This window comes from Protopterus annectens, chromosome 1.part0 (assembly GCF_019279795.1).
Source record: "Protopterus annectens isolate FY-2018-M chromosome 1.part0, PAN1.0, whole genome shotgun sequence".
Classification (NCBI taxonomy): Eukaryota; Metazoa; Chordata; order Ceratodontiformes; family Protopteridae; genus Protopterus; species Protopterus annectens.
Window position 1 is genome coordinate 558493092 of NC_056725.1, and position 23946 is coordinate 558517037.

At 41.4% G+C, this 23946-nt stretch overlaps 1 protein-coding gene across 1 annotated transcript in view; it reads left to right on the top strand.

Moving 5' to 3' along the window:
* KCTD3 (potassium channel tetramerization domain containing 3) overlaps positions 1-23946 on the top strand; it is an 816466-nt gene that overhangs the window by 694903 nt on the left and 97617 nt on the right. The window contains exon 17 of the mRNA XM_044061321.1: positions 19684-19822. Coding sequence (XP_043917256.1) covers positions 19684-19822 — 139 coding nt within the window. The remainder of the gene's footprint in view (positions 1-19683; positions 19823-23946) is intronic.

A 23946-nucleotide genomic window follows, 5' to 3' on the forward strand; every position in this document is an offset into this window, starting at 1 on the left:
CAACATCTAGACAAGTTCACTATTTATTTTTAAAAAATTAGAGACCGTACCTTGTATTGGCAAAATGTTGACTTTGTTGGAAAGCTGCTCTTCTCATTTCTCCATCCACCAATCTTTGGTTCATTTAGATTCTGCTGAATAAAAATGCCAGATCTGTAACTTCTCCCTCTGGGCTTCTGGCCCTGCTGCCAGGGAGCTTACACCACCACCTGTGTCAATATTTTCCTCCCCACTCCTCTGGCCTCGTACAGCACTGTATTTTGAAAACCCTGCTGTGGATAAGAATGCTCAGCTTGTTTCTGAACAAAACCAGATCCTGGTCTGCCTATATTCTTATCCAACTTTCTTTCCTCATTGTTTACTTCTACAGCCTTCCCGTAGTTCGACCTCGATCTTTTAGTAGTTCTTTGCTTCTCCTCTTCACTCACATTGCCTTCTTGCATAAACGGAACATGCTGACTAACTCGCTGTTTCACCTCATCCGTTACATCATTTCCTTTCCTGGATGCGTGTCATGCCAGAACACTGAATTAGCCCCAATATCAGTCTTTTTTATCTCTTAAAAACTTCTTCAGTTTACGCTTTTTAATTCTCTGCAGCAGTTATTTCGGAAATCATATCTATTTTTAGTACAAAGTTATTAGCCGAGGTCACATCCTTCAAACTATTACATGAAGCCATAACCACGTTTGTCAAGTCTGCTAAGGCCTTTTCATGCTCTCTAGCAGCAACTTTTGACGTACTGTAAGCCTATGGCCGGCCTTAGGCATAGGCCAACTAGGCGGCTGCCTAGGGCGCCGCTCTAGTAGGGGCACTTTTCCAGTATTTATTTGGTGTAGGTAGACCAGGATGGAGGTACAAAGTGGTGTGGAGGGGGGCACCTTGGAGCCATTTTGCCTAGGGCACCAGTTGACCTAAGGCTGCTCCTGTGTAAGCCTGTTGCTTTATTCAAAGTTTTCCAAGCTTCAGTCAGTTAATTGGAAAGCTTATCGCTTGTCAGAGCCCTTGTTACTCTCAAGCTCCTCGGGACTCTTAACAAAATAAGTCTCAAGAAATCTAAGGACTATGAGTTAGCATGTGTATTATCAAATTCAGTGGATGAAGCCAGTATTAAGCAGATAATTAGAAATAACTGGAAATTTTTTACTAATTTTGCAGATTTAAGGGACATTATTGTAGAGATTCCAGTATTTGTTTCCAGAAGGGGAAAAATTTAAAAGAATACTTTTACAGAAGCAATTTATTTAATAGAGGGCACTAAATGGATGTTATGGTGTGATAGTTGTAAGTTTTGTCAATTTGTTCTTGAAGTACATGAAGTGAGGATAATAACAAGAAACTATAATATTAAGTTATTACATAAATACAATAGTAAATCTAAATTTGTAGCTTATGTTGCCCTATGTGGGCTTGGGCTTTGTCACACATTTTATATTGGCAAAATGTCCAGAGAATTTAATAAGAAAGTGTATGAACTTTTAAGGGCTGCAGGTAACAAAGAAGCCACTGATGGCTTAGCTAAGCATGTAATACAAAAGCATAGTTTAGAAACAAGTAAGGTTTATTTTAAGTTTTCTGTAGTAGATGGGGTTGTTGTTGTTGTTGTTGTCTTTCGGCTTTTCCCGGTTAGGGGTCGCCACAGCGGAACTCCGGGCCGCTAATGATTGGCAGTAGATTTTTACATGCCACGTTGCCGGCCCTGACGCGTAACCTTCAATGAAGGTACGCCCATTCACGCATGTCTCCACACAGAAGACACTCTAGCTGAGAATCGAACAGGACAACGTCTTACTGTGAGGCGACAACGCTACCGCAGCACCACCACCGCAGTAGATCGGGTATTAAACTATAATGTAAGGCTAGAGGCGGAGAATGAATTAGATTGGAAGGAATATTGTTGGCAAGTAAAATTGAATGCATGTAGTTCCCCAGGAATGAATGAAAGGGAAAGCTACAAAGTGGTCCTGAAAAGGAAAGGGTTAAATCTTTGATTCTGTGAATCCATGTGATTTTAAATAAATGTATTTAAGGAGTTTTAGAATGAATACATCTTGGTCTGAAGACGTTCCATAAGTGGGACAAAAGCGCTTACCAGTTGTATTTTGTTGTTTTTATAAGAGTATTAAAGTTAAATGGTTTTAATTTGAGTCCGTTGGTACATTTTATTTGTTTTTATTGCAGTCCAGTTTACGTTTTTCGTGAGGCTTTTGTGGATTATATATGTAGGATTTGTCCACTCTGATTCTAAAGGACGGTCACCGAACTTGGTCTTCCAGCTGGGTGTGGTCACCTCCAATTTGTAGAACTGCTGTTATTGTTAGACCTTTACCTAGTTCAGTTCAGCTTGGAGCTCCCCATAGTTAAAGCACTTTAGTCTGTCATATACAGGAACAAAAAATGTGAAGATCTATGATCATGTTCTGTGATTGAATAGTTGGATGGTCCTCACTGTGTATTTGTGGGATGTAATGATGTTGGCTGAACCCTTTCACCTCTCTTTGTATGCACCCTGTCTTTAATGAGATGTGTGAACCCTAGTTTGATGGAAAACTGTACAACCTCTGGAGGGAACAGACAAAATTGGGAGTACTAATATAGCATCACATGCCTGCTGAAGGCTAAATTTGTTTTGAATGTTGTACTTTTGAAGATTTTGTAAGGTGCCACCATTATCTGTAGTCATCAAACACTGTTTTACAACAATTGGCATTCATCGCTGCAGCATTTGATACTAAGGACTGCAATATTGTGCTGGAGCATATAAATCTGTGGACTTGTCATTCACAATGTTTTGCTTGTTTGCCTCCTGTCTAAAGGGACAATTGACAGAGTCTGACTAAAGAATTAGATTTTCTGACAGGTAACCTTTGCAGTGCAGAATTACCAAGGCTGTGTACTCGTGCCATTTAAGGATGGTTTTGTCCACCCATTTCAACAAGATGGTCTTCTCTCTAAGCTGATGCATCTCTCAGCACAGACTCAGACTTCCCAGGCAGTAGTCCCTCCCCTCCTTTGTAATAGTTCATTTTCACTTGTTCTGTACCAAATTTCTCTTGCTGGTCAAGAAGTAAAAGCACCACTCAAGATGCAATCAGTTTTGTACTGACTTTTCAGCCATTTAATGTTTCTCTTGGGAGTCGTGTCAGATTGTTCAAGTTTTGTCAATCCAGCTTGGTGATGGGCTTGTGCATTTTTTGTTGTTTCCACTATTTGAGAGTAGTTGGCATCTGCCACCCTCCATCCCAATCACAGCCCGGTTTTTCCACCTTTTGCTGTATAAAAAGTCTCTTGTACTTGCTTTGAGTTAGACACTGTGTGTGTGTGTGTGTGTGTGTGTGTGTGTGTGTGTGTGTGTGTGTGTGTGTGTGTGTGTGTGTGTGTGATGTTAGTTAGTTTTCTGGAATGATTTTTTTTGTGAATTTGACACCGTACAAAATCCTCAGGAATTTAGAAGTGCACTGGTTGTGTGTATAAAAATCCCCCTTTTATTCAGGCACAGCTTATGCTTGGATTATTTAGATGATCAGCATCTTTCACAGGCTTGAGACATTTGCCAGTCCTTTAATAAGAGAACTCATTATGACAAAAAAACTAAACTGGTACTTAAAGATCGTTTACATATACATACAGATATTTCAAGCATGGGCAGTAATGCCCTTCTTGTCTACCAATATACCAAAACAGGCATCTCCATAAGTATCCAAGTTGATATTAAAAATATTTAAACTAGTGCTTGTGTTAACATAATTTGGTAGTCTATTTCAGGCATGAGCTATTCCTGTAGATAACCAGTTAGTATATCTCCAATTCTTATGTAATCTCTTACATGATGATTCTGCATTACTTTCACAACTCCAAAGTTTCCCAGAGCTAGCTGTCTCTAAATGCCATATATACCCGAGTATGGTCTCCTGTTAAATATCTACATGAGACGCTGTACAAGTTCCAAGTATTTTATATTTTCATAATAATTTAATCTTTCAAATCCATGGATGTCCTTTGTATGTTTCCATTGTGCTCTTCTCAAATTACTCATGCTAGTTTTCTTATAAGAATAACCCATACACCTAGGTCCTTAAGTGAATCCACAGTTTCAATCACTCTATGCTGTACTAAGTATTTACCCTTCAGTCTATTGTCTCTGAACTGTCATATGCTTAGTTTTTAATGCATTTATTAGCATATTAATCTCCTGTGCCCATATGCTCGATTTAATAAAGTTCTTTTCCAGATATGCCATATATGTAACATATGTAATCAGTTCCCCATTTTCAAGTCATCTGCATGCAGACTACTAGAACACTTAAGATAAAAAAGCTAGATCTGAAAGCTACAACCTAAACAAGTATGGACCTCGAACAGAGCCCCGTTGGGACACCCTGACTGTAGCCTAGAATTTTACCTTTCCAATTGCTGTGTGATACTTGCCATGTCCTATTTGTAAGCCATGCAGCTATCCATCTTTTCGGGATTACTTTAATACCTAGTTCTAATTCATTGACCAGTGTTTTGTGTATGATTCTAACAAATGCTGAAGGTAAGTTTATAAAAATGACATCACAGCACAGTAGTTCATTTATAGCTGGTTTTCTATTGTAATAGAACACCATTTTGCTGGTAGGTATAGATCTGTTTTCAATGTATTTATGATGATGCATGGTTTTATGTGCCAACCTTTCTGACAGTAATTTATCCAAAGTAACCTTATTCATTATTTTTCCACACTAAGGATTATGGATCTGCATGACTTTGGGTTTGTTCTTTTCCCTTGCCCTTTCTGTTAGAGATTGGTTTAACAAGTGTATGTCTCCAATCTTGGAGGATCTCCCCATACTTTTACCTAGTGTTTGAGCAAAGGCATGTTTCTCTTCCATGGAGACCTTCGACGAACCCAAGGCAGGCCCAAAAAAGTAATAAGAGGTGGTCTCCTCATTCATTTTCCTCATCTGTATAAAAAAAATAGGAAAGAGGACAGGAGAACTTCCTGCTGAATTTGAAGAATAAATGGTGTAGGCACCAGCCAGACCTTGTATGTCCTGTCACGCTAGTGTTCCTTCAGCTGTAGTGGTGAGCTGTTTTCCACAGCTAAGTCTAGTTTACATACTAAATTTTCTTCCCTCATGCCTCCCATACCCATTTTGTTTCATCCAGTCAAAACCCTCGTCTGGTGGAGCAATGTACAGTGACACTGGCATATCTATCCCTCTCCTTTGAACTGTTGGGCTGTAAGTCCTCTGGTCTCTATCACAGGTCATACAAACAGCAGCTCTCCCCTAACTCTTCCCTATAACAGAAGAGCTAACCAGCAGTTGTGTCATCCTTTCCCCATGGCCAGGCCTGCCAGTGGCATGAGCCTATTTCTGGCTTTGCATATCTCAAGTGGATGGTAAGGTGGATCATGACTACAACAAAATGATGGAGGCCTTGTTGCAGGTTCAGGATAAGATGCATCATCTCTATCCCCTGTGCCTCCAGAGTGGATAGAGACTCAGCCCTTCCTTACTTTATTGGTGGTTTTCCTTCATCAAACCCATCAGCTCTGTTCTGAGGGTGACACTGTTGGAGCTTGGAGGTTTTTCATACCTCCTTGGTGTATTAGTGTCTGTGATTCTGACATTTGGCCTCAGTGCTGAAGTTTAGTAATAGAGTGCTAAGACCATTGTTGGGACAAGTCCATTTTACTCAAACCCATGCCTTTTCAAGAGGTAGGAGAAAAGGACCTGAATGCTGCCACAAGTCTAGACATCCCCTCATCAGGCTCCCCATTTCCTTCTCCTTCCTCAGACAAATCCCGTTTGAGAAGTCAGAAGAAGCATAGGTGCCTGAAGGAGCATTTTAATTCCCCATCAGATTCCCCTATTCTGGACATAGCTAATGAAGATGAGAGCACTTGCCCATATCCCCATGTGATGGCCCAATTTTGGGGAAATTCTTGAGCTAATCAGAAGAAGAGTTTGGTCCAGTAACACCAGAGCTTCTTCCAAAAGAATTCCTTGGGAGATGCTTGCGCCTTTCCCATATGTTCCTGTGTGATGTGCCTGGAGGGCGAAATATTTGGATTGACTAGGAGGCCAGGAAGAACCATGATATGGTAATACCTTTTCTGAAGGCTGGATTGGATCCTTCCTCCCCACACCACCTAGGATTGTAATATCTTGGTGAAATTGCCTGTCATGGTTTCCATCATCACTTATGTAACCCTCAAGAAAGAGCCTATGCCCCAAAACGTAACTATAGATATAGAGAGGAGCATAGCAGGCAGTGCATGTGTGAGACATGCCTAACTGTGCGAAGCTGTATCAATGCAGTTGTGTTCAGGATGTATGTGTGGAAGCCCTTCTGTACCTGGTAGCATGCCCATGTGTAATGCAGGTGCCCATGTTAGCCACCAGGAGAGGGTTTAGGGCCAAAAATATATAATGGAAGCAGCTGTGTACAGACAGGAGGAACAGGTCAGTCAGCTGAGCATTCTTGACGATGTTGCTGGACTAGGAGAAGCAAAAAAAGATCTTTGCATTATGTTCTTGGCACTCCCTGCACCTTCTGAATTCATGTTCACAATTCAGTTATCCAGGGTTACCCCACCCCTTACCTCCCAACTTTGTTGTTCAGGGTCAACCCCATCCTGCTTCCTGAGTTCATGTTTAGTGCGCATTATGTCAGACAGCACGCCACCTTCCACAATTTTGTTCAGTTTGTGATGTCCAGAGCCACTCATTGTTGCCTCCCAAATTTAACTTTGTTGCTTTTTCTTCAGCATCACCTTTCTTAACCCCCTGAATCCACATTCAGAGTTCAGCCTTTAAAGGGTGTCACATTAGGTAGTGTTGGTGCTTCATAACTCTATTGTGTTCTGGGGTGTTGCTTCTGATATTCAGTTAGTGTCATTATGGTTTTCATGAGCTGACAAGGGAAACCACCTTCTGTGAACAACCTTTGGGATTTCCTCATTTGCTGTCCCTCACTGATCAGCATTTTTCTTTATTTTCAATAATTGGGTGGGTTGTTGTGTGTGTGCATCCTGCCATTGTATCATGCATCGGGCTAGGAGAGGGCATCTACCCCTCTTCCACTGATTTCCTTTTCTGTCACACAGTTTAAAACTTGATCCTAATGTTTATCATAGTTAAATATTGTTAATGTCTGCAAAACTGAAATCTTCCTGATGTTCTTATGGTCACAAGATCACAAAACAAAACCCACACCTTCAGTTTCTCTATGGCTTAATTGCAGAACATGACGTGACGTGACATGAAACACTAGTATAAATATCACCATTTCAGCCTAGCAAACAGAAGGCATAAATGGGAGAAGCCTGAGGCTTACTTCCACTCCGTTAACATGGCAGCAGCAGAAGGTACACACTGCGTTGTCTGGCAGGAGGATACCACTCATAACTGCAAGTCGCTCCTGAAGCAGGCCCTGTATATGCATTTAAAGGCCAAGTACCATCTCTGACAAGGAATCATCTGGGCAGCAAAGACCTGTCGCCACCCTCAACCATCTTCCAGTTGTGAGCCATACCATTTTGAAGGTAGTTTAGGGTCCTCCTTTAGTTCCCAGAGAAGAAGACTCAGAACAACAGGAAGCCCTTATGATTGCGATGGATAAAGAGAATGAGTCCTCCCCTTCATAATGTGCCAATCCCTTTCTCTGATTAACTGTCCTTTAGGAAGACCCTCAGCCTAAGGTAGACTTATGTAGAGTAGCATTTCATTTCTCTGCCTTCCCCCCCAGAAATGGCTTTCTCTGTAAGCCAGACCAAAGATATATAGGCTTCTGACTATGCAGCCAGCAGCATGAGGTTTTGAGTGAGCTTATGCTTGTTGTGGAAAGGGTTTGTGGAGAGCTACTATCTGTATGACCTGTTATGTAGACTGGATGATTGCAGCCCAACATTTTGAGGGGGAGGGATGGATATGCCGGTGTCATTGTAGATTGCTCTTCCAGAGAAAGAGTTTGACTGACTGCTGATAATGACTGCTTACCCATAGCTCCACACAAGGGCCCTCCTCCCCAGCTCTAAATATTTAGCCACAGTGCCACTTCCACAAGAGGTAGAAGGGCTCTCCCAGCAAAGTGCATGTCTAGGATTGTTTGGTAAAGATCTGTTTAGATACAAAAGTCACAAAGGCACAGGACCACCATGAGCTGGAATCAATAATTTATTTAGCGCTTTCGTCAGTTATGAACTATGACTTCTTCAGAATAAAATGCAGTAAGAAAAACCAACATATATAACCCCAACCTAACCATAATTGGTTAGTGGGATAAGTTGCAATTAATTTTTAAAGTGCCGACACTCATAACAAAAATATACATGATACAATAATATCATATACCACAACATCCTGTGCTTCTATTATAATACATATAAAAACACAGCTATTATATCCTGAATATATGATAAAACAATAATTTAGTAACCCTAAAATATCTAACATAAAATTAGAAATACAACTCAGATTTGAGTTTTAAACAACTAACTAATGATATAACTTAATTTAAACCTGGGAGATTCACCACATTGACCCTCAATTGCCACAACAATTCTTTATACTCTAAAAAAGGTGTCACTGGGTCCCCCTCTCTCATCCAAAGGTACATGTTCTAATACATGAAATTTAAAATTATGCTCAGGAAACTGAATAAGGTGTTTTGCCAACGCATTTTTGTTATTACCTCTTCCTATATCATAAATATGCGGGTAGATGCATGTCCTAAAAGCGTTTTTAGTTTTCCCCACATAATATCTTTCACAAACCTGGCATAGAGCTAAATAGACCACATTTCTGGTACCACAATTGCTCTTGTGCCAAGATCGCACTACCCCATAGGAAGGTATTTCAACATTGTCTCCTTCTAATATAAACCTACATTGAGAGCAATGGCCACATTTCATAGTATATCCACCCTGTTACATACTTGTTTCACTTTTTTACTTTCTAACATTTTTTTTATACTAATACGTTTTTTATATACCACTTTGGGTTTTTCTCCTATTTTGCTCACCACTTGTTCATCATTTTTCAGTAAAAATGAATTTTTATACAATATATCTCTAAGCCTCGAGAACTGGGGAGTATAGGTGAGAATCAATGCTCTCCCAAAAGAACACTGGTTGTCCCTTGAGGTGCTACTTGTATTAAAATTAACATTTTCTGGTTCGGATTGTGGGTCAACGCCCACACCTAAACCCAAAAATGGATAAAAATGTCCTATTTCCCTTTTCTGAGTGACTTCTCGTAATATTGGATCTAAAAATTCATGTGCATACCCTCTTTTGCTCAGCATATTACATAACACATCTCTTTCATGATAAAACATATCAATCTCACTTATCATCCTAGCTAGTCTAACCCCCCTGTCCCTTAACAAGTGACTTTTTCTGGTGTATGGGGTGACAGCTTTCAAAGTGTAGTAATGTGTTTGAGTAAGTGGGTTTTCTGTAAATAGTTGAAGTGAATTTCTTCATCTGCCTATTTTTATTAATCCGAATATCCAAATAGTTGATGTACTCACTATTGGTTTCCATAGTAAATTGTAAGAAACTAGTACTGATATTCAGATAATTAAAAAATGTTTGTAACTGATCTTGATCCCCTCCCCACAAAATGAGGATGTCATCTAGGTATCTGCCATAAAATTGACATAGCTTATATTGTTCTGTAACAAAAACCTTTGTAACCTCCCATTGTGTAAGCACTATGTTGGCAAACATGGGGGCTGTACTGTGGCAATTGAGGGTCAGTGTGGTGAATCCCCCAGGTTTAAATGAAGTTGTATCATTAGTTAGTTATTTAAAACTCAGATCTGAGTTTTATTTCTAATTTTGTTAGATATTTTAGGGTTACTAAATTATTGTTTTATCATATATTCAGGATATAATAGATGTGTTTTTATATGTATTATAATAAGATAAGATGGTGTACACAGCCTATCTCTACCTTGCCAAGGCCTTCGAGACAATTCCCCACTCTGGTATCACTGAGAACCTCTTCCCAGATAGAGGTTAACCTTTATGTTGCTAGATGGGTAGTCATTTGCCTCACCGACAGAACACGCACTGTCAAAACTGATGACTCCACCTCCACCAATAGACTTGTCCCTGTTGGAGTACCACGGGGGTCTTTGCTGGGCCCCTTACTGTTTGGCATCTATTTCTCAGGAATCCAGGCCAAATAGACTGCCTTTGGCTCACAAAGCTTGCTGATTGCAAACTGGGAGCAGTCATTGAGCCCCCAATGATGTCAACATTTTTCAAGAAGAGTTAACACAAATAAATGATTGGTTCCAAAGCCATGGTCTAAAACTAAATGCAAAAAAAAATGCATTGTTATTCCCTTTAGCAAAACAGAATTCTATACTATTTACAATATAGACAGCACCCCCCCCCCCCACCCCCCCAGTTCCAACTCAGTGGTGCGAGACCTGGTGGTCAGAAGCTCAGATTACTATCACCCTGTGTTCCCAAATTTCCAAAGTGGTAAGGAAAGTCTTTTGTGTAGTGCATCTCATAAGCAAGGGGTCAAGGGATGTTATAACGCCACTGATGTTCATCGTGCATACAGCTGCAGTAATCACGTCGGTCGTGAATTCCAAAGTCTTGGTCCATCGTTGGTTATCGTCGCTTACTCTTCTGACATCAGTGAGACCAGAGTATATAAGACACAGCCGACGCCATGTTCTTTAGTCTTTTTTGCCGCGCGGTGCCCGAAGCAGAAGCAGTTCGCAAGTGCCGGTCGGTCAGCTCCTGAATTACGAAAAAATTGGAAACCGAAGTCTTCATTAAAGCTAAGTACCCCGTTGGGGAAACTTTTCTTGCCTCAGACCGATGTCAGAAAAAGTTAATAATTGTATTTCTTGTGGGAAGCAAATACCGCATAAGGATTTCCATTCCCTCTGCATACCTTGTTTGGGCCCAGACCACGTCGTCTCGGGCTGTCGCTTTTGCGCTACCTTCAATAAACGCACTATTAAGCGTCGGGCGGAGTTCGCCCAACACTACTTTGGTAAAGCCTTTGATTATAAAATGTCGTCGGACACTCCGACTACCATTTTGTCCAAAAAACGCAAGGAAAAGGACCGACACGCGAGGCCCGCGGTCCCCGCCGACACCACGCCAAAACAGGCTACTCGTGGTCCGATTCTCAGCGAGACGCCTTTGCAGTCCCTGACTACCGACGACACTCCTTTGGCGGTGTCTTCTGTACCCGAGACCGCTGGGTCCCGAGACCGCTGGGTCCTCGGCCCTTTCCCAGACTACTACCGAAGCCCCTGCTAATGTCGAGCCTACTAATGTGGACAGGTCCACCTCCACCCATGGTGTATTTAGGCCCTCATCTTCTTTTTCAATTAAGGCCTTTACTAAATCCAAAGCAGCCAGGCATCCCACAAGGCCTGTTGCACAGGGCCCATCTTCAGGACCCATGCCTAAAAAACAGATGCTAAAATGGCTGAGGATTTAATAACTCTTATCAGAGGTTCTCATCCCCCTCCTGACAAGAGGCCCAGAGTGGAGGAAGATTCTCCCTCTTCTGATCAGGGATCCATTTTATCAGAACATTCTGATGCAGAGGAACACTCTTATTCTCCTTTTGAGGATTCAGATGCAGAACAGTCCATTCCTTCGGTATCCCCTCCTGAGGATTTTTCCTTTGGGGAAACCTTGCACACCTTGAGGGGAACACTTCCATTGGACATACTGGATGATGTCTATTCGGAGGCTTGTCTTAACCCTGATTCTCTGCCTCCTGCACCAGTCAAACCTGATAGGTATTAGAGTACCCAGCTCTCACCAGTTTCTCTTCAAAAGCCATAATGCTGACCCTGAAACCATTTCACAAGGCCCCAAGGGATTGAAGGCCTCTACTGCCAAGAATCCACTTCCTGCAGAAAGGGAATCCAGATCTTTAGAAAGGTGGGGTAAAAAGGTATATACCTCGGCCACCCTAGCCATGAGGGCCTTAAACTGTCAGTTTCATATGATTAAATATCAACAGTTCCTGTTATCACAATTAAGGAACAAAATGTCTCAACCTGAACAACCAGATTTAAAGGAGTTACAGGATATGATGCATAGTGCAGAGCAAGTGGGTAAGCACACTTTACAATGTGGTTATGATGCCCTAGAGGCCTCCAGTGGAGCGGCTGCTACAGGATCAGTCATTCGCAGACATGCCTGGCTTAGGGAACAAAATTTGCCTGATCATGTGAAAGCTAAACTTCTAGATGCTCCTTTACAAAAGGATGTACTATTTGGTACTAATGCTGAGGGGATACTACGGAAAATGGAAGAAAAAGCCAAATCTATGCAAACTGTCAAAGCTTTCTTACAGGTCCAACCACCACGTTTTAGCAGAAATTGGCCTTCAAAAAACTGGTCCTTTCCAGCCACTGACAAGCCCCAAAGAGGTAGATACAGACGCACAAGGGGCAGAGGGCAATCTCAAGGATCATATAGAGGCAGACAATGGCAAACTCCAGCACCAAGAGATGGTGAAGACAGTGCACAACAATACAGGAAGCAAACCCAATGACTCCCTCATTTCCATGCCAAGCAGGTCTCAGCTGGCAGCACCTTTGGGAGGGGAAACTAGCATTATTTGCAAGCAATTGGCATATTGTCACAACAGACAAATGGATACTGGACATTATAAACGGAGGCTACAAATTTCAATTTCACACTCTTCCAAAAATGAGAGGCATGCCAAACCTGCCACAAAATCAAAGGGCAGAGGCACAACTGCAAATTTCAAAGCTCATAAACATGAGAGCTATTCAGAAGGTACCTACGCACCAACAAGGTCAAGGTTTTTATTCAAGACTTTTTCTGGTACCAAGGAAAGGAACCGACTGGAGACCCATTTTGGACTTATCCATCCTAAACACATTTCTACTCGTACCAAAATTCAAGATGCTCACATTACAGCAACTTCTTCCCATGCTGGGCAAGGAGTTTTGGCTGGTAACATTGGACCTCAAGGAGGCATACCTGCATGTCCCAATCAGACAAAGCTACAGAGAAGATACCTCAGATTTCTTGCAGGTTCAATCCACTATCAATTCTCTGCATTGCCCTTTGGCTTATCTACTGTGCCCAGAGTATTCATAAAGTGCCTGGCATCAGTAATCGCCTACTGCAGACTTCAAGGGATACAAATTTATCCTTATCTGGACGACTGCCTGATCCAAGCGGACAGCAAACACATACTTCTGGAACATCTGGCATATGTGACAAGGTTACTGCTTTCTCTGGGATATACAATCAACAAAGAGAAATCAAGGCTAACACCATCTCAGAAAATAACCTTCCTGGGTGCCAACTTGGACACAAACACCCAGATGGCATATCTTACGCCAGAAAAACAGGGGCAACTATCTCAGTACTTCAAAATACTAGCAAAAAGTACCAGGCTTACTGCAAGGAAACTGGGATTCATGGCATCTTGCATTCTTCTAATCCCATGTGCAAAGCTGCATATGAAGAAACTTCAATGGTACCTAAATAATCTATGGTCTCAACACAGTCACAGTTTGGAAACAATTATACCAATAATTCCATGTTTGCAAAAGGAATTTCTGTGGTGGGCCCAAGCATGTCAAGTAAACACAGGCCTTCCTTTCTGCAAGCCTCAAGCAAAACAAGTCATAACCACAGACGCCTCAGATTACGCCTGGGGGGCACACATGAAGGACAGGTGCATTCAGGGCAGATGGTCCCAAAAAGAAAAGCACCTTCACATCAACCAAAAAGAGATGCTAGCAGTAATAAATGCAATTACAGCTTTCAAGGACTTCCTGCATCCAGGACAATTACTGATAAGAACAGACAACACCACAGTAATGTGGTACATAAACAAACAAGGAGGAACACATTCATACCCCTTGTGCAGACTAGCCATGACTCTTTGGAACTTGGCTCTGGAAAGATAAATCGAACTTCAAGCTCAGTACTTGCCAGGATTGGAAAACACAATGGCAGACAATCTAAGCAGAAATATGACAGATCCACACGAATGGAAGTTACATCCTCAGGTGTTTACAGAAATAATCCAAGCGTGGGGGAGGCCAGACATAGATCTTTTTGCCTCTCACAGGAATCATTTGGAAAAGTTTTGTTCAAGGACCTTTCATCCAAAGGCCTGGAGCGTGGACGCCCTTTCATTCAGTTGGACAGCATGGACAGTTTACGCTTTCCCACCTCTGCCTCTTCTGCCCAAGGTGCTTTTGAAAGCAAGAACAGACAAACCGAGGATGATACTGATTGCTCCAGATTGGCCAAGGCAACACTGGTATCCACTCCTGAGGAGCCTAACACATACTCCTCCCTGGTCCCTTCCTCTAATGCCTCTTCTGCTGACTCAGCACAGCTACAAAACTCTTCACAGTCAGCTGAAAACACTCAATCTCGCTGCATGGAAAATTCCTTAACACCACAACAGACCCTACTCTCCAAGGGGGTGCAGGATGTTATTTTGGAGGCCAGAAGGCCATCTACTAGAAAAGCTTACTCCGCAAAATGGAAGCAGTTTTGCTCTTGGAATGAGAAAAAAGGCCAGGACCCTAGAAAACTGAACTTGCCTCAGATATTACAGTATCTAGCTGAGCTGCTGAACAGTGGACTTTCCTTCTCCTCCATAAAAATACATGCCTCAGCCATTTCTGCAGAATTCAACACCGATCCCCCTTTATTTTCTCACCCACTCTTACGACAGTTCCTCAGAGGGGCTAAGAATATAAGACCTCCAAGGAAGCAGCCAGTACCAGCCTGGGACCTTAATTACATACTGGAAAAATTAACATTGCCTCCTTTTGAACCAGCTGCCTCAACAGATTTGCAATATTTGTCCTGGAAAACAGCCTTCCTTCTGGCCATCACTTCAGCTCGTAGGGTTTCTGAACTACAGGCCCTCATGGCGGTGCAGCCCTTCCTCATTTTCCATCAGGACAGGGTTTCCCTTCGTACCAACCCATCATTTATGCCAAAAGTGGTATCCAGGGTAGCTTTAAATCAAGCCATACACCTCCCTACCTTTTACCCCAATCCTCAAAACAAAGGGGAAAGGCTGCTACACTCTTTAGACATCCATAGGCAGCTACGTTATTATTTGGACAGAACAAAGTCCTTCAGGAAATCAGAACAACTTTTTGTGTCCTATGCTGTAGGGGCTCAAGGGAAACCAGTTACAAAACAGACTATTTCCAAGTGGATTGGCCACTGCATACGGTTTTGTTATTCCTATCATGGGAAATCTGTTCCTACAGGTATCAGATCACAATCCACCAGGGCCACAGCTACCTCTACAGCCTTCCTCAGAGGAGTTCCTACCAAAGATATTTTGGAGGCAGCCACTTGGAGTTCTGTACATACCTTCACAAAACACTACCACCTGCCTCTATATTCCAGAACAAGAGCAGGCTTTGCCACTGCTGTTTTGCAGGGTATTCTGGCTCAACCCAGTTCCTCCTAGTACCTACCACCCTATGCATAGCTTTGGGACTCTACCCATCTGTGATTACTGCAGCTGTATGCACGATGAACATAGTACAGTTTTGTACCTACCGTAAATGTAGATGTTCGAGTGCTAATACAGCTGCAGTACAGGTTTCCCTCCCTCCTTCCCCACTTGGTAAAGGCATGGGGCCTAACAACCTCTTCATACTACCTGACTGGGTTATCCTGCTATGTTTTATTTGCTTGCTTCCACTGATTTTAGTTTATATTGCATTGCTTGTATATGTGGATAAGCATTATTTATGTATTGCCTTCCTTTTTGGGGGCACCTGACATCTGGGGCAAGAAAGACTGAAGAACATGGCGTCGGCTGTGTCTTGTATACTCTGGTCTCACTGACGTCAGAAGAGTAAGCGACGATAACCGACGCCGGACCAAGACTTTGGAATTCGGCCGACCGAGGGACCGCCTGACGGCTGAAAACCCATCTGTGATTACTGCAGCTGTATTAGCACTCGAACATCTACATTTATGGTAGGTACAAAACTGTACTTTCTCGACCCTCATCAGACCACTAATAGAATATAATGCTCCCTTTTGCATTTACCTCACCAGACACTTGCAGCAGCTGGAGAGACCTCAGAGGTTTCTCACAAAGAAAATACAGGGACTCCAAAACATGACTTACGTGGACAGGCCAAAAGCCCCGTCACTTTACTCTGTATCTTGTAGGCTGCTGATAGGTAACTTTCACCTAGCCTATTGGGCAATCTCCAACCCTCCCCTAATGGAAATGGTGCACATCCGCAAGTCAAATGGCACAAGAGTCTATCACTGTAGGGTCTCAACCTAGCTTGTGACATTAATAGAATATGCTAGAGAAACAGATATGTCTCCCACAGACTGCCGCTTCTCTGGAATAGACTTCCTGTTCATGTGAAATGGAGCTGCTCACTGACCCTGTTCAAACACAACCTAGATAATTGGATGGGAGACTGCAGATTCACCCCTGGGGTGGCAGCCATACCCCTCATGGACAAGGGTAGCCGATATTGATCACAGAATTGCACTGTTCATAACTTCATTCTGTGAAATACCCAAAAAGAACAAATGGGGATAATTGGGATTAACATGGCTAGGGTTATAAAGGCTCTAGGGCTACTAGCCTAGTAACCTCGTATGAATCTATATTTATGTCAGACTTCAGTTTAAGCTTAGCCTTATTCATATTAACTGACTTTTAAATATAAAAGATGATTCTAAGAATAAGAACAATGGACTTGTATTAACCAAAAAGGGAAGTGGTCCAAAATGACTACTTTTTTACATTGCTTTGCACTCCATCCACGTCTTTCACTTTGTTCCCGATCGTAGCTCAAAGGCCAGCCAATCATATCAGCCTTGGTCACTACAGCATCTGATACATATCTGTCCCAAATGAGCCAACTTCTACTATCCTAATAATCCAGGATAAACACAGGTGATCTTGTGTGGCAGGGGCTTCCTTATGTGTTAGAAGATGCTGGAGAGACAGATACGTCTCCCTGAGACTGCTGAATTGAATTTAGAAGACCCTGTATGGCCACTGGAATGTTTTGCAAGTGGAAAATAAAGTAGCCATAGGGTTGCAGAGACTTCTGATTCAAGTCAAATTTCAACAAGTATAGTTTGACCTTTTGCATGTATACACACACACACACACACACACACACACACACACACACACACACACACACACACACACACTTGAAAAGCAGTTGTAGAGGGGGTGCCCTTCAGTTTGTTGCTCTTTGCTTCAGCAACAAAATGATCATACCCCCTTTGGGAAGGCAAGCTGCTTTGGGAACTTCGTCAGTGTTGCAATTACCCCTTTACTCTCTCTGCTTTCCATTGTCTGAGTCTGCTTCTGAATCGGGGTATTTGGCATCATACGTGGAAATCTAACCACTGAAAGGTAGGCTAGCCCAGAAGCAATGCTTGAGGATTTTATATGCTGATATTAATAGCTAGTCAGCAGATATTAATAACTATTCAGTAGCAAAGGTGGATAATTCAAAAATAACTATGGTATTATTGCCAATGCAGCATCAAACCTAGCTGATTTTAAGCAGCTTCATTCTTTGATTGTTTCATTTCTTTACAAGGATTATCTAACTGCATGGAACCCATTTTCAAAAGACAGCTTTGTAGAAGTATTCAAAACTGGAACACTGGACAAACATTGCCTTAAACAGCATATTTCACAAAATAAAACGCATCACCTGTCTATGCAATACAACCTGCAGTATAGCCTGTACATATAACAGTGAAACATGTTTGTTATCTTGGGGAATGGCAGTGGTTCACCAATTAATATTGGTGCTACTGAACACTTGGTTGACTATTTTGGTACTTGGTTGTGTTTCCTTCTGTACATTCTTCCTTTGTCCTTGTGAGTTTTCATCAGGTGCTTCTGTTTCTACCTGCTTCCCAAAGATACGCTGTAGGTGAATTGGCAGTCTTCCACATTGCTTGTATGTGTGTGTCTGTTCTGTGATTGACTGACAGCCTGTCCAGGGTTACTTTTCTCTGCTTTGTGCGCATATGCTCCTAAACCTCTACAGCCTTGAATAGTCTAAGGTTTTTATAATAGATGGCAGTCATGTAATGCCATTTTATTTCCTTGTTAACTATGACCATTTTCAGCCAAGCCAAGTCCAGTAAGGTAGTAATAGTCTTCTCTTTTGTTGTTTAAGGAATTATTTTTAATGTTTGAGGGGTCTCTTGGATTAATTCACTATCTATTGCTTTTAATACTGTAAATAGAATGAGATAAATAATTTGCAGGTTTAATTCACTGTCTCCTACTTTTAATATTGTAAATAAAATGAGGAAAAATCATTTGCAGTATTTCAGTGAGGTTTTTTGTTTTGTTTTGTTTTTTTGCGGAAGTATGTATCATTAAAGTTACAAATCAAGTTGGAAATGAGATTTTGCCATTTTAACTGACTTCTCTTAGATTTTTTCTGGCTTCGCTGTTAAGATTGTTCAAAAGTTTAGAAACGATCAAAAAGTAATCACTAATTGTCATTATTATTTAGATTTGTCCAAATGTTTATATACGTTAACTAAAATAATCACCGATTGTATGTGTTATAGTCTGTTTCTGTGTGTGGGAATTTTTTTCTAGCAAGTGCTACCCTGCTGGTTAATCTTCTGATTTTGATCAATGATGACAGCTGAGAGTTTATTATCCTTTACTGCTCCTGTTCAAGCATCAGCATTTGTTAGGCTACAGAGATTACTTGAGTTAGCTGGATCTAACAAGTTATTGGCAAACTCCATGACCTTAGTTTTATGGGTGTTCACTAGAAGACCTGAATTAGACAGCATTTTTGACATTTCCAACAAGGTTCTGTGCATCTGAGGAGTGACTTCAGCAACTGTATTTGCAGAATGCATAGATTTTGAAGCAACATGTATGAGGATCTGAGCTAGATAGAATGGTAAACATATTTCTGTTTACACCAAACGTCACCACCATGAAAGAGAGACAACCTTGTTTTGAGGGGTGGGGATTCCGCTGTTCATGTATGGCCCATTTTTGCTGTTGGTCAACCTTTTGACAGTGTTAATAACCACTTGATTTTTTAGCTTTTTGAGTGGAATTATAGGTAATAATTGTAATAAGAATAAAATCAAAACATTTAGCCTGGATAAGGTATATTACGTCCAGTACATACATAGAAAATACACAAAGGTGTAATTTTATTTCGTATCTTCTCTAATTACAAAATATGGATTTGGGTTGAGGGATATTTTTTTCTGCTGTTGATCTCAAGATCTTGGGGTTTCTGTCCATTAACTGTGGCCTGATTTTTTTTTCCTTTTTGTGAGAAATACTGATACACACACACACACACACAGTCATTATCAGAACATCCATTTTATTCTTGTCTTTGTGCCCTTTAGTCTTAAATGGGGAGTGCCAGACTTTGTGTGATGAGAGAAGAGAGTTGGCCATCTGCCACTTGAATCTTTTCATAGTCTGACACACTAGTTGGTCTTCTAGCATCCAGGATGCTGTTCAAACCTGAGTCAGTGACATCTTGGATGGGACGTGTCCCTCACCGTCATCAGGACAGATGATGGATTGTGAAAAAACATGAACAAAATACTAAACTTTTTATTTTTGGTTAATTTTTAAAGAAGGTAAATGAATGATTGTATTCTTTTTTTTTTCCAAGATGTTGGGGGTCCAACAGAAGAAGAACTGCTGAAATTGCTTGATCAGTGTGATCTAAGCACATCACGCTGTGCAACTCCCAGTATCAGCCCTGCAACTTCTGTTCTACAACAAAACAAACTGCGTGAATCAAACTCAAGGTAAGATAATAAAATCAATCCCCATACTAGCTAATACTGGCATCTTCCTTATTAGATGGACATGTCAACCAAATAAGGCTTCAGCTTAGTATTGTGTATTTCTTAAAGCAGTGAATCAAGTTATTTGTTTCATAATATACTAGGCAGAAAAATTATATATATATATATATATATATATATATATATATATATATATATATATATATATTATGTGTGTGTGTGTGTGTGTGTGTGTGTGTTTATTTTTTTTTTAACCAAGTTGGGAGGCTTTTTAGTTATAAGCATGACACGTTAGTTGTGGTTGTTTAAAAAGATGCAGATTCATAATGAAAAACAGATGCATCAAGTTACTGGGACACAAAAACCATAACAGAAGGACAAAACTCTTTTCATTTATTTATTTATTTTGTATTTATCATTTTAGTATCACTAGGCTAGTTGCCTGTTTTCAGGAGAGACCCAAGATGGTATTTGTACGACTAGGGAAATTTGACCAGGGCATCAGAGAGCTTCACCTTCTCTCTTCAGTATGTACCATATGATCTTATGCATCCACTTCAGCTACCACCGACTTAAGTAGATGGGAACTTGGTTTACTGTCTCATCCAAAGGACAGCAAACTCAGAATGGCGGCACCCCCTAATGCATACTGCAGTATCAACAATCCAGTCACCTGGAGTGAGAATAGGACCCACAGCCTTCTGGTCTTCTAGCACCAAAGGCGAGTGTGCTACCTGTTGCACCACTTTCCCTAAAACTAACAAGTATTCTTCCTGTTGTAGGATGGTGATTAATGTAGGTATATTGCAGGTTCATTAGGGCATGCACACTGTATTAAATCACATGGATTAAGAGACTAGACATAATTTAGTTTAGAGAAAGTAAAGCAACACAGCAGTAGCATCAAAACCCCGTTAGGATGGAAAGATGGTCCTTATCTGTGACATCCTGGGAGAACTGAGGAATATAGCAGACAGCATCGAGAGCTGTAACCACCACATCAATACAGTTCCTGCGGGGGAAAGTTTTTGATAGGAAGATAGTTACAGAACTTAAAGACATAAAGCTGAAATGTTTCAGAGATCCATGAAGCACTGCTTCACAGTGAAAATGTTTATTCCCAGCTAATTCTAGCTGGATAAAGACCTGAATGTGGCCTGTGTGACCCAAGTTCAATTAGTGGCACAGGCACTCAATGGAGATTGTAAGGGGGGACGGGCAAGACTATCATTGGAGGGTGTAGGGCAAACCAGCCACACCTGACACACTCCCTTGAAGGAGGGGGTGGCTTTGCAAATGTGTGGCCTCAGGTGGAACTGAAGCTCACCAAGCCACTACCTGGTGGTAGCCTTTCACCTCAGGTGTGACGGACCATGCACCCACATGGGAAAGGCAGAGAGGGTTGTCAGTGACACTGATCGCGCATCCTCCCACTCCGGTGCAGGGTTAGGACATTACAAAAACATACTAACTTTTGGAATGCCATTGAGGACATAATGTACCCTCATAGGTGCTTGAATGGCTTTTTCCTTAAGATAGCTGCTGCTTTGATCCTGGGTGAAATATGTGGATAAATAAATATATTGGCCGTGTCCAGCTGTGAGGAGTGCCTGATGGTTGGCAGGCACAGGAGCAAAAACCGCAGAGAGAAAAAAAAATGTTTATTCCCAGAACAGTCCTCTAGTGCAGATGATGATGATAAAAGTTAAAGCAGGGATATATAAGAACACGGAGTCTTACGGGAAATTGCGATTTGGAAATGGAGGATGAGAGCATGTAAGTTGTGTAGTGGCATTTTGGTCAGGTATTACGTGTAAGGTCACTAAATGATGTTTTTATACACCATTCATCAGTAACTGAAATGTAGCCCAACAGATTATGGCGTAATTGTACATATATGAAAGAAATCTTATATATCTGACTGTGAAGGCTTTCTCTAAAGAGTAACTGTTAGAATTTCCATTTCTGATCTTCCCAACTAGCTGCATTTTTGAAAAGTCTCCAATGTCCATGCTAGAAGGTCTGTGCACTTCTGTCCTGTGCCATGTTGTGATATAATCTGGACAAGGAGGTCATGCTTAGCACCTGTGCTGTCTATTTCTTTGTCTGCTCTTAACCGTTCATGTGTCCATTTTAATGTTTACTGTTGGAAGTTCCTGTGTTTAATACCTAAATCTCATGAAACATTATGCTGTTTAATGTCTAAATCTCATGAAATTTAAAAGTGTTTCTGTGGCTGACAGATAAACGTAGACCCACATTTGCACTGCTTGTACTATCTAGGAGTGGTGCACAGTGTCAGCACCTTAGTCCTGTGTCCCACATGGAGTTGAAAAGAGAAACTTGAGCCCTTAGTTATAACCTAAGAAATAGTAACTGGAAAGTCCCCAGACCAGAGACCAGCAAAAGGCTCCTTCAGTTAATCCCAGGTCAGTGTTAAACAAGCCAGAGAAGTTAAGGGATCAGGAAGATTGCCATTGACCAGAGCCTTGTCATATAAGGTTTATCCATTAGACAAGTAGTTTTCCTTAGGAGTAGCAACCTATCCCTTAGCTTGTGAAAAGATTGACCTCACATCCGTCATCAGTATAAAAAGTTAAAGCTTGACCAGCTGCCTTGGGGAGGAGATGTATCCTTGGTTCTTGGCACCAGTTGTCTCCCACTGGTGGGTTTATAACTAGGATTTACCCAGCATGCTTACATTGCATGATCGCTTGTTACCTGTAATAGCTAGGTGGTCTTACGCTGAAATTAGGGAATCTATTTCTTCACTGTCCTCCTTTGTCAAAGAAAGCTCACCAGCTGCAGCTGAGGACATTCCTGTGGGTTCTCCTATGCCTCATGTGCGCACAATGACAGTACATGCTCTTCACTGTCTGGTAGGACATATTCTCGTGTATAGTGAACCTCACCCTCAGGGACATGGCTTGGTATCTGATATTGATACAAGTCCCTGCACAGGCATTACATGACCATTCGGTGCTTCTGACATGCTGTCATCTAGATTTTGGGGCTCCATTGATGTGTTTCAAGCAAGCTCAGACCTTTTACTGCCGAACTAAAGGTAGGAGATTCTTATTTCTTGTTACTGTCCCCATGTGAAGGGAATTACGTGGATCTTGTACCAGATAACCTCTGCTGTGGTGGTACCTAGGCTAATGAAGCACAGTGTGGACTGGACCCATTGTTCCTCTGCCTTCTCTATAGAAACAGTTTAACTGGTATCAAGGAAAGAAAGATGAAGAGCATTGGGTCATCACATCTCTGGTAATGCACAGAAAAAAATAAAGTGCTTAATATAATAAGGCGTCTGATTTGATATCTGTGTTGATCTGAGGGTTGCTAATTATAAGTGTGATTATTTTGGCTAGAAAGTGGTCTAACCAACATTTCACTGATGAAGTCTGCATAGAAGTATGCAGAACTGATTGTTTATATTGTGGATCTTACTATAACAACAGGGTGTTATCCCCTATGAGTTTTCATTATGAAATACTTGATGCCCCTCCTTATCACTGTTGCAGTATTCTTCAGTCTTGGGTAAATAGAACATCCATTCGATATACCAAAGCCTTTCTCAGTGAATTCCAGGTGTCCTATGTCACATGTACGTTCTGTGTGTAAAGTGTAAGGTAACATACGAGACTTACGTTCCTTCTTGTAGTTTGCTTCCCTGACATCCAGGAAGGGAAAATGTGAGTTGGGAGACAGAATCCCCATAAAGATTGACAAGAGATGTGCCTTTTTTGTTTGGGTGTACACACGTAGTCCGTGTGATATTTATCAAGCATTTGTCCCCAAGACACACTGCAGTGGGATTGCTCACAGGTTCCTGATGTTCAAAAAAGATAGTATGAACTCTTGCAGATGGGTTTACCCGTACCTTCTGGAGGCTATCCTGTTGTAGCTGCCTTTTTGGATACCCTTTCTGCAGCTTCTCAGGCTCCTGTCAATGTCCAGCCCCTGAGAAGCCAAACCGATTTTATAATACCCCTGAGGGTCACAAATTTTTGTATAAAAATTCTTCATATTGATCCTGTTGTTGTTTCCATGTCCACAGATAAGCCATCCAAACTGTTATCCGCTTCCAGTGTTTTACCTTCTGACAAAGACAGCTGTGCTAT